The following is a 17,275-nucleotide window of genomic DNA, read 5'->3' as shown; positions in this document are numbered from 1 at the left end:
GAAATTAAAGAGAACTCTTCTACTTTTATAAAAAACTCACCACGACCTGATACACATTTTTAAAGTAAAATTCAGCAAAGCTAATGAGTGATTTATAAAATAGTGCTGTAAATTGGCTGGACAGACAGAGAATTTGCTTAAAATGTTATAATCTTTTCTAAAAGTGGTATCAAAAGGGATGATTTTTGCCCCATATAAACGGTACATGAAGTTAGACTCTGCAATTGTAAGGGCCAAATCCCACCCATCTCCTCACCCATTTAGGGGAGGATAATGTCTCATACAAAACTTTAACAGACAGTCTCGGATGTCAAATAATGAAATAATGAGAAATGCAGTACAAATAACAAATGAGAACACATACAGACACAAAATAGCAAAGACTAAAATGTAACATGAGAACAGAAGTAAGACGGGTAGAATTCTGTGCTTTCGCTCCTTAACACCCAGGAGCTGGAAATAAATTTTACACTCAGAGAAGAGAGGCATGTGAGAAGTCTGAGCTTCACATCACCTCACACAAATTAATCCAATGTGAGTGCTGCAACCAGTAGATACCTCTGAACATCACCTTTGCAAATACTGTCTTTGGACACAGCAAACTCCAAATGGAACATGTCTTTTACATTCAGAATATCAACAATTACTGCACATCAGATTATAGAGGGACTTACCGTACTGTATGTTTTTCCTTGAGATTTTTTGAGGGAGGGTTTGCATCATGTCTCTTCAATAAAAACTATTACTTTGGGCATAAAACTTTCAAGACAGGCTTAGGGAAAAAGAAAAGCAAAAAATTGAATCTATTTTACATCTTCCAACACCTAGGAAGAACCCAAGAAATTTTCAGAATTTCACTTAAATTTGAAGTTAAGGAAGTAACTGGTTTTAACAGCTCTATCAACTGAATTAGAATGCAAATAAATGGACAACATATTTTGGCTCAATTTTAAAATCTGAAGCCTGGAAACTTCTATTAAGCAAAATCTAAGTCCTTCCGAGTAAGTGTGCTAAAATTAGTTTTTTTGTTTGGAATCACTTCTATTTAAATTCTGGACAGAAAATGCGTGACAAAGTGCAGTACAAATAAGGATAATTTATTATATTTTAAAAAGAATTCATTAGAATATTTACAAAGCTCAAATCAGGAAAATCAGTCTTTTTAAATAATTATTTTATTTAAGACATTTTCTTTCTTATTCCTCTCTTGCTCCGTGATTTCTTTTTTCTGCCTTCAAACACAGGTTTGGCAGTCACCATAACCACATTTCCCATGCCTTCATCCTCACCACTTGAGCTACTACACCCTTTTTTGTCTTTATGGTCTGCTGTCTCTGTTGCAGACATATTCTTCCTCCTTTTGCTCTTGCCTAAATCTTTGCCTTGGGATTCCTCCACTGAGGAGTCACTAGAAGTTTCTGAAAGATGCAAATTTCCAACAAAACCGCCTCCATATAAAAATTCTTTTCTGGAATCTGACTGTTTTCTTCTCTTTCCCCTCTGTACTTTTGTTGCTGCAGCTTCATTTGCACCGCCTGTGGCACCTTTCCCTTTCCTTTTCCCAGGCTGTTTAAGTTCCATCTCCATGACAGCAGTGGCCTCCTGAATTTCATTGTCTGCTTCCTCCTGTTCCTTTCTCTTCAGACAAGTCACAGCTCTGCGCAGTCTCTGGCTTTTAATAGCTTGTTTTTCATGCTGTTCTAGCCTGAAGAATGAATCAATTCGAAGCTGAGTCTATCAGAAATAAAACAGAAACACAGTTGAATGTTTTTGTAGGAATTCAGTTAGCTATATTATAAAGCATCTTAAACTAAAGCAGGACAAAGAAGTCATTAAATTAATACACATGCACACAGATGTGAATAAGACACATCATTACAGTAATAATATCCATACTTTATAATAAATTAGGCAACAAGAACCTTTACAGAAATTAATAATTAGCAAACTCTAGTAAGACTTCATAAATATTGCACTGCTGGTGATTAGACATATGTTCCTACTGTCAAGCCTAATACAGAGAATCTCTGTAGTGCTCTCAAGTATGTCCTTACAAACACATCCTTAGCTTCCAGCTGTGAAAGCAGAATGTTTACTAAGTAAATGCTGTAAGTGCACTTTGCATTTCTGCCTCCAAGTGCAAGAACATGCAGGTGTTTCACTCAGGTTCACTGCACCACATGCTGCTACAGTATAAAGATTGAAGAGTAGAACTAGTAGTCCTCACACAGTGTGGATTTGTGCTATTCAACCACAGCTAGGCTTTTTGTATAGGCTAAGCCAGTCCTCTACTTTTTCCCTAACATTGCCTAAGAGAGACAGACTCTTCCAAAGGATATTCCAGTCAACCTGAAAGTATATATATGTAACTACAGGGCTTTCACTCCACTCAGTGACACAGAGAACCTAGAAGACTGGTTTAGACAATGTATCTATGTTGTGTATGGCAAAAGGAAAAAAGACATTGGGGATCAATTTTACAACCTACTTCGACAGCTACAACAGTGGGCATCACCATTCACTTTCAAGTGTTAATAAAGCTGACAGAACATTTACTTGGAAATTAGAGTACTATTACTAATGGGCATTTGCTCAACAGTTCAGTCTGCACTCTTCCTCAAAGGATGTGTATAGCATCACTCCACCAAAATCTCAGGGGCACTTCTATATACACTTTATAAAGTGCTTATGGAACACTGTCTCCTAGAAGTACTGAAGTTGCTTGAGGTACCTGTAGCTTGACTGTGTCCAGAAAAAACGGCAGCCTGGACTTGAGATAGGTGCTTGATAGGTAAGGAAACTTGAAACCAATGTCTGAAATTATGCAGAGTCCCTCACAGCACACTCAAATCATACAGAAATCAAGTCTAGAGAAGCAAGCTTAGTGACTTTAAAAAAAATAAATACATAAAAATATTAAAAACCAAAGCCCAGCTTCTGAAAAGATTATTTTACTTCAAAGCCTTTTTAAAATGCTTCTCTCACAATTTTCCAGATACTCTTAAACTATAGGTAGATTTTCACCTGCTGCAAGTTCAGTTGTTTCATCACAGGCAAAAGGATTCCATCTATCTTTGTCCTAGTCCAGCCAAAGTGGTCCTTGCAGAATGTGCAGAGAGTTAAGGAACTTTTCAAAATGGCTTCTATTGGTATTTTGTAAACACGTAAAATGAAAATTCCTGAAGTAAACAATGTCTGGAGGAAAGCTGCTCTACTTCAAAGCTTTTTCTACTACAAAAGATTCTTGATTAAGACAACACATCACAATCACACTGCTGTATCTCCATTAGTTGCAGAATTTTTTTTCTAATACATCAACATTTTCAAAAGTCTGTCTCAGTGAAGACAGAACTCATTTTGGCTAAATGGTATTGCCATAACACAAAATGCCTATAAATAAACCTTATTTTTACACTTGTACCTACTGGAAGTTTCATTTACTGTTTAAAACACTATTAGCTCTGCATTTTTTGCCATCTACTTTTCAATAGTTTGCTACAGCTCAGACTGCAACTGAAGCAAAAATTAAACATTATTGGAAGAAATGCAGGGAATAACAAGGGATAAAGTGCAGAGCAAAACACCATTTCTGTCAAGACTTCAAGACTTATTTGTGAAAAAAGGCAAACATACAGAGACTTCAAGAGGAGAAATAGGCACAGGACAGTTACAGAAATATAACAGTTATAGAAATATAATATAACAACAAACTAGTCAGTTCAGCTACAAGATTGTCTTTGCATGCTAAACCCACTCTCAGCAGGGCAAGCAGCCCTGACTGCCACACATGCATGGCTGCATTCCCTTCTATTCCAGAGCTGCCATCATTTTAGGGGAGCACATGCAGATAGGGCTTGGGGCCCCTTGCAACAAAGAGATGTTAAAAACTTGACACTCCGTTACTGACTCCTTATGAACTTTGAGTACTTTCACCCAACAAGTAAAAGGATATTCTCTGATCTGCTCTACATCAGGCTTTCCCCAGGTGAATGAACCCCTTGACTCATCCACCACAGGCTTCAGGTATGCTTCTGCCACTGCTGGATTTGGGAAACCTGAATAAAGCTGTAGCTCCCGCAGTTTTTTCTTGACTTTGGTGTCATGTGGATTAGGCATCACTTTCTTATTCTTCTGAGCCTCATTCCACCATTCACTGAAAAACAGAGAAAATTATTAATCTGACTCATAAAATAAAATCTGAAGTATCAAGAGCCACCCTGCTAATTTCAATAGCCTTAGTCTCCCTACTTCAATTACTACAAAAGATGATGTAGAAAATGCCCAAATAAAAGATGGCAAAAGGGACAAAAAAATCTTAAAAGCAGAAAAGACAAAACATACGCATTAAATGCAGCTATTGTAAGCCAAAGTAGCAAATATCACCTGGATTCCCCATAAACAGCTAACCAGAAGGCTCCAACTTTAGCCTCACTTGCAGAGGATGTTCCACACACAATGATCATTTTAGAGGTTTTTAGGTATGCAAGGGAAAGAAAGGAAAAAAAAAAAGACTTCTAACCATCCTTACTATTGCCAATACAGCTGCCTTAGCCCTCTTCAAATATTGTTCTTGCCCACAGCCTACCTGCCTGTCTCCTTCCAGGTCATTCATTCCTCAGTCAAGTTCCCTTTCTCTATGAGCAAGACACAGCAACCTCCCACCAAACCAGGGAGAATGAACCTCTGCTTCCACTATGGATCCAGCTCTCCAATAAACTCTGAGGCAGATGCACAATTCTACAGCTGTTCTGCTGTCTTTGTCTCTCTGTGATTGCTATATCACCTTGTCTACCTGTGATTCCAAATAGTGATATAACGGAGTCATGTTTTACAGCCTACTTAGTCCCATTAATGATGGTCCCGTTAATCAATGATGGTCATATATTTTGCTGCATGTTTAAGCATCAGAAAAGTGTATTTACTAATAATCACAATATGAAGATCCAAAAAAGCAAATCATAATGAAGCATACGCGAATTTTAAGAGAGGTTCCAAGCCATGCCCAGGAAATTCATTTAAAATCTCCATCGCTGTTACAAAGCCAACATTTGGGATGCCCTCAGTGTAGTCACTTCCAAGCAAGTATGCCAAATTAATTAGCTTGTTTCTATCCAACCCTGAAAAAGAAAGTGTATAGATTCAGTATTAATTATCTTACAAAATAAAAAGTATTATCAGAAAGGCAAAAACTGAAAGGAACACAAAGGCATTAACTCCATAAAATTATATTTAATTCAACAGCACAATTTGCTAAGTTATATTCTGGAACAGTATCAATATACTCCTGTGCTAGCTCAACCACTAATAATTGTGCTAATTTGGCAAATATATCTTGCCAAAATGAAAATGTTACATTGGACATCAGGAGGAATTTTTTTCATGGAAATGATTGTTAAACATTAGAATGGACTGTGCAGTGAGGTGGTGTAGTCACCATCCCTGGAAGTGTTCAAGAAACAACTGGATGTGTTACTCAATGCCATGGTCTAGTTGACAAGGTGGTGATCAGAAAAACATTTGGCTTGGTGATCTCAGAGGTCTTTTCCAACCTAAATAATTCTGTGATTCTGTAATTTTAAAATTTAGAGTTTTTACAAGATGGGTTTTTTTACATTTATTACATCCAGTCACTGTTCTGTTCGAATGCTGACCTGAATTAAGTAATGCCAGAATCAAATAAAAACATTCTGTTTGAATTCTAGTCCATAATACCAATGTCTCTGCTTCCTAGAAGTGTTCCTCAACTGTGAGTCTTTTGCTCTGTGCTGGTACAGTTACTAAGTAGATCAAAGAGCCCATGAAACAGCCAGAAAGAAGGAAGAGCTCAGCTGACCACTTCTATTTGATAGACTATAAGGTCTGAGGCAACCAGACTGATTTTCAGTGACCACCTTCAAGAGTTTGGATTTGAAAAAAAATTTTAAAAAATTCCATGTAGAAAAGAAGGGATAAACACACAAAGCAAGACTATCATCATGCTAGTCACGAAACCCATCAGCCATCCAGACAAGAATTTCTGCAATGCATGGGAAAGAAGCACAAGACTGCAGAGGAATGTGACAAAGACTGATGATGACTGTTTTTTCTCAATAAATAAATATTTGACATTAAAACCATTTAAAAATGACAGACAAGCTTTTACAGCAATCCTTTCCAATTAAGACACAGTAGCATACTTAAGTAGGGCAAAATTATTTCATTCAATTTGCTGGAAGAAACTAAAGTTACATTTTTCATCACATAAAAATATTATGAAATTTTACATGCTAGTATTTCAAAGTCTGTAGCCTCTCAAATTGAAAATGTCAAAACTGATTTTAAAAGAGTTCTGCTCAAGACATAATAACAAGTTTTAATTGCTTCGTATTTTGCCTAATACTTTATGTGACACTGAAGCTTAGTAGTTCAACAAAATTGGCAACAATTGATTAGACTAGCTCAAAAGCAGAAGAAAACAATCTTTCAGTGTCAACTATATGATAAATGTAAAACATTTATCATAAAACTCATATTCCAGATCCACTTTTAATTCCTACATCTCAGTATGTCCAAAACGAAATTTTATTTCCAGAAGACTAAAAATCTGATGACATCAGAATATCATTTTCCCACCACATCAGTAAATTCACACTAAAATTTACCCAGAAACTGTTATCATAGTTCATATCTCCAGCCTTGGTGATCATTATACTAACTCAGTATATCACATGCAGGTGGTTTGCAGATTCGGGGGGGTTCATCTGGCAGTAAAACTGCAACCTAACTGAATGGCTTTAGAGACTCTCCAAAGAACAGATATTGATTAAGAGACACAAAATTCTGTAGAAAATACAAAGAGACAGAGTCATCTTATTAAAGACTGTGTTTAACAAATCAATGCCTGAGGCTTACCTAGCTCATTCTGAAAATCAACATACTGATAATATTCTACATATTTGTTCTGACTGAAGAAATTTTTATAAACATGCCTTCCACCAAACAACCAAACATCACTGTCATCAGTGATTGTGCCAGAGGTCTGATCAGTAAGGTCCAGTATGGCACACTGTGCCTCAGCCTCCATCGGAGCCTCGATGTATGGAATGCCAAACAGACGGAGGAGCTCCTGGAGGATGGAAAGAAAACAGTTATAAATTCATCTAAAGGGTTAACTGCTAATACACTTCTGCTTGACTCAGAAATGCTAGATTCACACTTGGGAGTTATTTAATATTTGACAACAAACCTCAAACTTATGGTAAAAACTGTCAAGCTCAGTTAAGTCAAGGGGGAATCCCCACTCAACTCCTCTCAGGCAGACAGTGCCATGGAAATCAAGCACTATTTGAGCACACTTTTACCACACAGTTTGAGAACCTGCCATCTTAATTACAGAAGCATACTTAAGTATTGTTTTGCACAGCAAGGAGAAAACTCCATGCATTACAATTATGTGGGCTTCATGAAAGAAAGATGCAGGTTAATATAAAAATTAAAATAAAATTTAAATAAAAATTTAAAAAATATTTGGTCATCACTTCATCTAAGAAAGTATTATGAAAGTGTATGAGAAACATTCATATCAAGCAAGAAACAGTGGGAAGCCTAATCATTCCTTGGATAGTATTTTGATATGCCTCTATTTTGATGTATTTTTGCTTTTATGGGATACATTACACAACCTCAGTTAAATACCCCAGACACACTAGGTTTACAGGCTTGTGTTAGGTACACAGGTCTGGATTATGTTCTTCACTCAGATGGCTTTTGAGGCTTGACACAATCAGCCTCAAGACTTTAAATTTTTACTGTATTTAAGAATAAAAGCACAAGATCAAAAGACTAACAACTATAATAGTTGTAGTATAATAGTATATAGTATATAATATAATAAAACTATAATAGCATATGACTACATGGCATATAATACTACAAAAGCAATCTACTGCCCTTAAAAAAATCACCAGAAGAAACAAGTATGTGCAAATATTTAATCCAGATGAAATATAGTAGTAGTTTTAAAACTACTAAAACTGTTCCATTAAGAAAAAAATGCAAGCATTTACATATTTCTCAGAATTAATTTGTTAGCATAAGTTTATTACATTACAGATACTATCACTTGTCTACTGTATTATGGGTTTGCTAACCCAAACACTTTGTATAACCCAAACCTTGAAACACTGACACAGAAGTATCAGGTTATTCAGGCGTTACTGGTGAGATTCCTTCAAATTGCTTACTCAGGGCATAAACTATACAGACTTCTTGTCATTTTTTAACCTTTTAATCCCTAGGGGAAATCAGTTTACCTAACACATAGACTGCACAAATTCTTTGCTGCTGAATGAACATAGCTTCCTAATATTTTTTGTTCATTTTGCACCTTTCACAAAAAGAGGCCAAGATCAAACTTGCTCAACTTTTAAAAGTCGGTGCTTAAAAGATATACTGATTTATCCATAACTATACTATTATTTTATAATGTAATTAGACTTACATAAAATAGCAGGAATTCAAGACTACCTCAAAACTTTCAATATTTTAAAACAAGCAAACTGAAGAAAACAACCTCCTAAGAGGGAAAAAAGATGACCTATAACTAAGCAAAATTACTAATAGCTTTTGAGTAAATTACTGGGATGGAGAAAGGAAACATATCAAAATGACTCCACAAATACTACCTGGCTTTCCAAGAACATCTGTCCTGTTACAGAAGCAGCAACACGCTCCTGCTGCTGTTTTTGAGACTGAAGTGTATTCTGCTCAGCAGAAAGGTTCTTTTCTAATTCTTCTAATTCTTCCTGAAAATATAAACCAAGATTTTTATTATTTCAACAATTCAGGTGAACCCAGGAAAGTAAAGCACAAAGTCTCCAACTACAATTATTCTAGTAGGACCTATTCCATTAATTCACTCTAGGAAGTTGTTACAGCTTCTCTAATGCAGCAAATTGTAAGCCCAGAGATGGTCTAGTCATCAATTTACCTTGAAGTCTTCCTTTAGTTTTAGGGAGATTATAAATTAACCACTTTTAAAGAAACATCAGCTCCCATACATGTGGGAAAGTAACGATACAATCAGCAGCTGCTTAACAGTTTTCATTAACAACTATTTGGAGACTCCATTACAAGTTCAAAACAAGAAACGATGAGTTACCAAACTGATGTCTTGCCACTCATCCACTGCACCTTTACCATCAGCTTCTCCTTCAGCATTCTGAGTGTTTCCCAACTGCACCTCATCAGACTCCTTCTGCAAGTCCACTGTGAAAGCATCAGGTCTGCCTGTCTCCACTTCTGCAAGTGGTGGCTCATCACCCACTTTTTCATCATATTTAGTAGGAGACTCAGCCTCATTACTGACCTCAGCATCCACTTCAATAAAGCTTCCTATCAAAGGAAAACAGAGACTGGTACATGTTTTTAACTTGGGCAGTGACTTTTTTTTTCTATATGCAGCAAATAAATATAACAATTGTGAAATTACATAAACCAAGTGGCTGACTGGTTAATACACCAATTAAATTCAATATACACAACATGCTTTCCTGACTCTCCATATTCTATACTCAGGTTTCAATGGTAAAATGTGACACCAGGTGGAAAAAACACAGCTCAGGTTTTCTTCCTGCCTCCTATATATGTCGGAAGGGATGCATTTTTAAGCATTTCTTACTGAGAGAATAGGTTACCTTCAACTGACTACAGACACAATATTGTCCTGTTTTCTTATCCTTTTACACAATCAAAAAGCACATACCATCAGAATCACTGTCTTCAGACTGTGATATCCCTTCTCTTTCCACCTCAGGATCTCTTGCTTCTAGAAAAAGTCTAACATCCTCAGATACATCCTCCTCTGTTTGTGAAATTACTGCCTGTGTATTTTCAGAAATTTTCAAGTTTTTCTCATTTTTAGATAGGTCTGTTGTTTCGGTATGAATCAAAGCATCTATACTGGTTTGCTCAGGGGAACAGCTTGGCTTCTGCAAACACAAATTCATATCCTTCTCTCCCAGAGACTTTAAGTCCATTTTGGAACCATTTTTTTCTTTGTCCAAGTCTTCTTTATCTTTTCTAGTATTGTTAATATAAGAATAATTTTCAGCTCTGGATATAATGGTATCATTTGGTGAAATATGATTTTTGGAACCATTTTCTTTCTTGTCTACATCTTCTGTGTCCTTTATAGTATCGTCAATAGAAGTTTCAGCTATGGATATACTGGTGTCCTTGGGTGCAATATGCTTTTCCGAATTATTTTCTTCTTTGTGTATATCTTCTTTGCCTTTTCTAGTATTTTCAATAGCAGAATAATTTTCATCTCTGAATAGACCAGTGTCTTTGGGTGTAATATCACTTTTTTCCAACTCCTGACTCTTCTGTTTAAATTTAGCATCTTGCATATTCACTTGGATTGACGAATGAATTGTAGCTGTAGGAATGTTTTTTCCCTCAACTTTAGGAATCTGCTCTTCCTCATCTGAGCTACAAAGCAGAAAATCCTTCCCTTCTGGTCTTTCTGATAGCACTCCACCAGTTGTAGCATTAACAACTTCCTCCCCTTTATCATCTTCACTCAGAGCTTGCTGAATTGCCCGCAGTGTTCTTGGAGACACGCTGCCTTCCTCTGACACAAATTGGCCCACGTTCAATTGTCCAGAGTCCAGTTCTTCTTCTGAGCTGCTTTCCACCATGGCTGCCTGGATAGCAAGCAAAGTCCGAGGAGAGGGGGGTGCTGCCACCACACTGTCACCTTCCTCTGTCTGCTTCTTGTCAGATGCAGACAGCTTTGCATTAGCAGGTAATTCATTGATTTTATTTAATTTAGGCAACTCATGAATTTTTGATGAAGGTCCTGCAGTAGTTTCCAAGTCTCTATTCATAGCCTCTTTTGCTTGAATACCTGAAAGAAAGTTTTGTGTGGAAAAATACTGCTTTATAAAAACATTCCATTTTACATAATGAACATCATTATATAGGTTATTAAACTGCTTTTCTACAGGTTTACATATCACAATTAATGATGTATAACAGTAATGTACATTTCATACAAAGTACTGGCTAGGTGCACCTATAAACAATCTTCAGGTTTGTCTTAAACCTGCCAGTTTCAAGTGTGCACACTCCAAACAACAGGTTTTACAAAATTAAGACCCAACATACCCTTTATCAGAATATAGTGAGAAGTCTCTTCAGAGACCACCCTCCTTGATTCCACTTCTTTCACAAAACCACCTTCATTTTCATATTGTGTTTGGATTTCACCCGAGTGCTGTTGATTCATTTCTTTTTGTACATTTTCTATGCACCGATTGAGGTTGCTTTTTTTAAGCAAACCCCTAAGCTGGTACTGGGAAAAGTCATTGGAGTCCTCAAAAAAAACAAAACAAAACAAAAACAAACAAACAAACAAATCAATTGAAATAAAACACCCCTTTTAAAGCAAATTCATTTCCCACATTCTGGAAGTGTGGGAATTCTTTCAAAAGTTCCTTTAAGCAGCTAACATCTGTCTTTCACTGGTTGCTGCACTCACAAGCAACAGCAATACTGTCCTGGCAACACACAACAACTCTGAAAAGTACCAGTAGTTCTGAGTGCTGGAGAACATGACATCTCAATTTTGGCTATCAGAGCTCATCCCCATCTTAAAAAAAAGCAATTAAAAGATAATCCATATGTGGATCATTTTAAAATGATGGTTCTTAGCTTACACTTGGACACAAGCCATCATTTGATCTTATGTATATTGCACTTTCAAAACCTCACTGTAGAAGGGGCACTATAGGATTCCCCATATTCTCGTGCCTGATCAGCTTCAAGACATCTGCCTAAGTTACAAAAGCCTTTTCCCAGCTGCCAGCTCCTCTAACAACCTCAGGGTTTGGAATCCCAGCTGTTTTCATCCTGCCTGCCTCATCCACACCAGTAGTACGTTATGCAGTCTTCAGCATAATGCTGATGAAGCACAAAACACAGCACAACATTTAACATTTTTACCAAACTGAATTAGCTCTGCTAATTTTAGTGGAAATCAAGAGATAAGGCTGTTAAGAGTCATTATCTCATTGGATTTTTTTTCTCCTCATGTTAACATGTTTTATTAAACAGTCCAGGGTGTAAAGCTTTCCAGATGTAGTACTCTTTCTTCATTTGCATTAATGGCAACAGCTCCATTCCAATGCCTTGAAAGTTATTTTAAATATTACCTCTGGCATTGCTTCAAATAACGTTCTTCTTCGCTTTGTAAGTTCTTTAATATCAGTCAAGATCTCATGCTTTATTTCTGGAGGCAGCTTGTGGAAATCTTCTGATTCAATATCTATAGAATAAGGATTTTCACATAACTGTTCCTATAAAAATGGAAAACCAGAATACGTATTTTATATTACAGCATAACAAAAATAATAAAATATTTAGAGCATCATTCCAAGCAAAAAAAAAAACCCCAACCCCTCAAGAACTTTGTTGCTACTTCCCCACATAGTGAAGAAAATATAAAAAAAATGTAACTGCTATGTAATAAAATAACACTAAGTACCTCCTTATTGATGTATACTATACAGACAAACTTGGTTTTATTCTTTTTACAAAAAGATACTTAGTATAAAACACAGAACCAGGTCACATAGCCTCAACTACTCCTTCTAAAGAGGTTCTCCTTCTTCGCCTTCTGAATGAGAACTACTTCAAAGATAAACATTCTTTTCAAGAGTGTTTCTTTTTTTTTTTTTTCCTATTGGTGAAAGCAGAGATAATTTTATTATTTATTATGTTTTCTTCTTAGGTTATGTATTTCTCTTGTCCTCTTTCAATCAAATCAGCACATCAGAAGCAAACGCAGAATTTATCAGTGAAAACACAAGGACTTCAGTGCTTCAACTTCAGTTCACATTTGGAGAAGCACAGGAATTCTGTTAAATCTGCTCTTATTTATGTACATACACGTGCACAAATGCATGCATTTCTCCTGCATTGTTACAAAAAACAATGTCTTCTCCATACTTCCAAAGGAAGTAGTAAAAAGTTAAAGAAAGGCTATCACAAGAATTTTCTGTTCTGCTGTATTCTAGTGGGGAAATCACATTTATATTTCCTCATTAATATGAATTCTTAGAGTATTGAAAATTAACCTGCTTTCTTATAAGTAATGCTATAATAAGACCTGTATCTCCAAATAATTGGATTTCAAAAGCTTTTTGCTCGTCTTTCAAGCACAGCACACAAATAAGAGGATTGTTCACAGTAACAAGGCAAGTATGTTGCACTTACTTGCAACATCTGTTTTTGGCTCATTCTCATTTGCCATTCTTTTTCTTCCTCCTCCTCTGAGCTAAAAATCACAGAGAAAACAAATGTGTAGATATTTAGAAAAGGAAAACAGAGTTTCTATTTTAAGCAAAAAGACATTAATCATGCCTTCACTGGTCAAGAACAAAAATTTGCAGTATCAAACACACACACACACAAACATATATATTTACATATATATTTATATATATATTTACATACATATTCATATACATATAAATACACACACAGGTCATAAAGATCTGAGCAGAAAGTAAGAAGGCAAACATGTCAGTTAAAACTAGATGGAAACAACTGCTGCTGTTTAGATCATGACACAATTCTTACTTGGTCAGCATTTGAAGTATATCAAAGTACAGATGTGCAAAAAACAACCTACAGGGCAGCTTCACATTCTCAGTGTTATTTAAGAAGATGCCACAGGTGTGACAAGTACAGACAAAGCCAGCTTCTGCTGAACATGTCAACACAAAACAGAATCAAGCTGCCACACCCAACCTTGAACAATCAGTCCCATTTAGTTGTATGGACATGGCCATAGAGACTGAGACAGAACTTTCAACCTCATACATGAATCCAGGGTAGAAATTTAATCTGTGGGCTGAAAGCTTCCTCTGTTACTTTCCCATAAATAACTAGGAGGCTTCTATATCCAAAAAAAAATTGAAATAAAATATAAATTAGAGAAATATACTTTATATATATATATATATATATATTACAGTGTCTCACAGGTCAAAGGTCTTAAATCAGCATAAAAAACATGGTTTATACTTTTACCCAAGTTTATTAAAAAACATTTAAGCTATTTTTCTTAATTCTACCTACCTATTCTTCTCTTCATCCTCTAAAGTAGGCAATACATACATATCATCAATACCTTCTCTTCGAACTTGCGAAATACTGGGCAAAGCTTCATTGCTTAGGGGAAAAAAAGAAAAAATAGAACAGCAATTAACAGCTTCAGAAAGAGTTACTATAATATATATGAATTACACTTATAAACAAGGGAAAAATAATTTTTATTCTTGCCTTTTGCCTGTAATAGCAGTTTTGATAACGTGTCTCTTCAAAAGTGTTTTCAAGAGTTTCTCTGTAGTTTTCCTGGAATCATTGATGGCAATTTCCTTTCTTTGTCTTCGCTTAGCCTATGAAAATAAGATTAACACCAACAAGATTTTGCTGGATGCTGATGATGCACATCCAGTGAACTCCTGTTAAAATTCTGTGTGCTGGGCCTAAGAGCTACTCCTAACTCATTCTACACCAAGGGGAAGAGAGCCATCACAGCCTCTAAATCCAAGTCCATTTCCCCTGTGGGACTCAGGAGCAGCTTTCATCTTCTGGCTACAAATGCCTGCAGAGCTGTATTCAGGTTCACTCTGAAGCAAAAGCCAGGCTTGTACCATCATCCACGTCTCTACAACCTGGCTCCCATGCAAATCAAATCTGCCTAGATTGAAGAGCTGCTGCATGCTCCAAAAGCTAACCCAGGCTGGGACTGCAAAGGACACCCAAAGAGCAGTGGACTTCAATCCCCACAGCTCAGAAACATAAACAGAACAACAGGAAGGAAACTGAAAATGGCTACTTATCAGCAGCAGACACAGAGCCTCTTTTACATTGCAGTAACTCACAAAGGTACTTACCAAGGTTTGTCTCTTCAGAAGAGGTGCCTCTCCATCAAAAACAAAGACAGGTCGAATCCGGAAAAACAGTAACTTGCAGAGTCGATGAAACAGAGTGAGCAGGTGAGCATTCCGTACAGAAATGCCACCACGGGCTCCCTTGATTGCTTGGTTCAACCAAATACTGATATCTTAAAGAACCGTTGAGAGGAAAAAAATGTTCTCTTTTACACATATACCACTTTGGGAGTTCCTATAAAGTGCACGGATTTGACTGAATGGCTTTTGCCCATGGCTCCAAGCTTGTCTTGTCAAAACCAAGAATATCCAAATAGCTACGAACTTGGAAGAGGAATAAACTATCATCCCTATTGCCCTGCACAAAAAGCAGAGTGGAAGCAAAAGCGCAGCAAATACCTCCCTAGTTATTTTTACAGGTAAATGACAAGTAGCTTCCTTCCACATCTTTCCAGCATTTAACCAAGTATACAGGATGGGAAAGCTGATGCATAAGCATAAATCTTCTTCATCTTGCAGTCCTACTAAAAACAGCACATTTATAAAAAAAGTGCAAAATTCTATAGTCCAACACTTGTATAAGGAACCTACTAAAAAAAGTCTATTTTTAAAAAGATGAAAGTAAAAGGGCTTAGTACATACTGTAAAGCAAAAATTCCACTTACCAAAATGTAGGCAATTTAAATGTAATAATAACAATAATAACAACTCTTATAAATAAGGAGAATAGTTAAACCAATCTCCCTTGCAACTTCGGTTCCCCAGCTTCACTTTTAAAGGATACCAACAGCAAGAATTTTCCCTTCCAGCGTTTCTGGGTTTATGGGTCTCCCGGTGCACTCAAGCAGCTTCCAAAGTCCTTGAACTCCCATAGTCCTTCCTTAGCTGCTTTGAGAGAAAAACTCTGAGGCACAAAGGAAGGAATAACCCAAAGATTGCGCGGCCTGCGACTGCTTTATTAAATCAAACGGAAAGAACGAGGCAGCCGCTCGGCCCGGGATAGCCAGGAACAGCGGCAGGGACAGGAGAAGGGACATGGACAGGGACAGGCGGGGGTCGCGATCCCTGACCTGCGGCGGGGAGCGGATCCCGGCGCAGGGACGCGGCAGGGAGGGACGCCGAAGGGATGCGGAACGAAGGGAGCCGGCAGGGAGGGACGCAGGCCCCGGCACCCGCGGCCTCCCCGCGCCCTGAGCGCAGGCCCCGCCCGGCGCAGCCCCGGGGCCGCCGGGAGTCGCCGCGCGCGGGGCGGAGCCGGCGCAGGCCCGGCCCGGCAGCGGCCGCCCACAGCCCGCCCCGCACACGGCGGTCTTCTCCAGCGGCGGTTCCTGAGGCCGGTGGGCTCCCTGGCTGCCTGAAGGAGAGCCTAGTACCTAACAGTAGAGAATAACAGAATTAATTATATTGGAAAAGAGCTCTGAGATCATCGAGTCCAATCTGTCACCGAACACCTCTTTTTCAACTGGACCATGATCTAAGTGCCATGTCCAGTCTAAACACTCTGGGACAGTAACTACACCAGCTCCCTTCCAATATCTGATCACCCTTTCTGTGAAGAAATTCCCTTATGTCCAGCCTAAACCTGACCTGGTGCAGCTTGAGGCCATTTCCTCTCGTCATGTCACTTGTTACCTGGGAGAAGAGGCTGACCCCCATCTGGTTACACCTTCCTTTCAGGTGGTTGTAGAGTGATAAGGTCACTCCTGAGCCTCCTTTTCTCCAGGCTAAATAATCCCAGCTCCCTCAGCTGCTCCTCACAGGACTTGTGCTCCAGAGTCTTTACCAGCTCTGTTGCCCTTCTCTGGTTGGAGAAAGGAAAAAGCCTCTTGTCCCAGAACAAAACCCCACAATGCAGACCAAAAGTAGTCCCATTTTTCCCACTCCCAAACATGATTTCCCCTGCAGCCTTGTGCTCTCTCTGTTCTGCCCCAACCACAGTCCCAGTGCACCCCACCCAGGGAATCCCTAGGGAAAGCTCCCTGCAGCATAACCCCAAGGACATGCACTTGGCTCCTGCTAATGCTAGAAGAATCCATACTCTATGGATAAAGTGTGGCAGTCTCCAGCCCAAGAGCAAAATAAATGTAAAACCAGAATTTCATCCCAACCTACTTAAGCAGAACAGCCAGCTACCATCAGAGGAGAGACCCTGTTTCTCAGTGCAACTGTCATTATCAAGCAAAAGTTAAGAGACACACATGGAACTCTTGCTATCTAAGTCCTAAATCCCCTAAAGAATACAGCTCAAGTACTCTGAACAAAGCTGAGGCCATCAGCCCACACTCAGCTTGCAAAAACAGGGGCTGAAAATAGCTCATTGGGAAAATAAAATT

At 38.0% G+C, this 17,275-nt stretch overlaps 1 protein-coding gene across 1 annotated transcript; it reads right to left on the bottom strand.

Annotated features, from left to right (window-relative positions):
* Positions 1 to 1,076: 1,076 nt before the first annotated feature.
* On the bottom strand, positions 1,077 to 15,945 carry ERCC5 (ERCC excision repair 5, endonuclease). Its single transcript, XM_059493648.1, has 15 exons — positions 15,727 to 15,945; positions 14,946 to 15,115; positions 14,329 to 14,444; positions 14,125 to 14,217; positions 13,258 to 13,318; positions 12,195 to 12,338; positions 11,149 to 11,356; positions 9,743 to 10,888; positions 9,140 to 9,372; positions 8,664 to 8,783; positions 6,892 to 7,105; positions 4,973 to 5,117; positions 3,953 to 4,153; positions 3,025 to 3,109; positions 1,077 to 1,734 (listed from the first exon to the last, which is right to left on the bottom strand). The coding sequence occupies exons 1-15, from the start codon at positions 15,812 to 15,814 to the stop codon at positions 1,180 to 1,182; spliced, it is 3,579 nt and encodes a 1,192-aa protein (XP_059349631.1). The 5' UTR covers positions 15,815 to 15,945; the 3' UTR covers positions 1,077 to 1,179.
* Between the last annotated feature and the right edge of the window lie 1,330 nt (positions 15,946 to 17,275).

The sequence above is a fragment of the Ammospiza nelsoni genome, chromosome 2, assembly GCF_027579445.1.
Source record: "Ammospiza nelsoni isolate bAmmNel1 chromosome 2, bAmmNel1.pri, whole genome shotgun sequence".
NCBI classification, from domain to species: domain Eukaryota; kingdom Metazoa; phylum Chordata; class Aves; order Passeriformes; family Passerellidae; genus Ammospiza; species Ammospiza nelsoni.
This window is presented reverse-complemented; position numbering and strand designations above follow the sequence as displayed.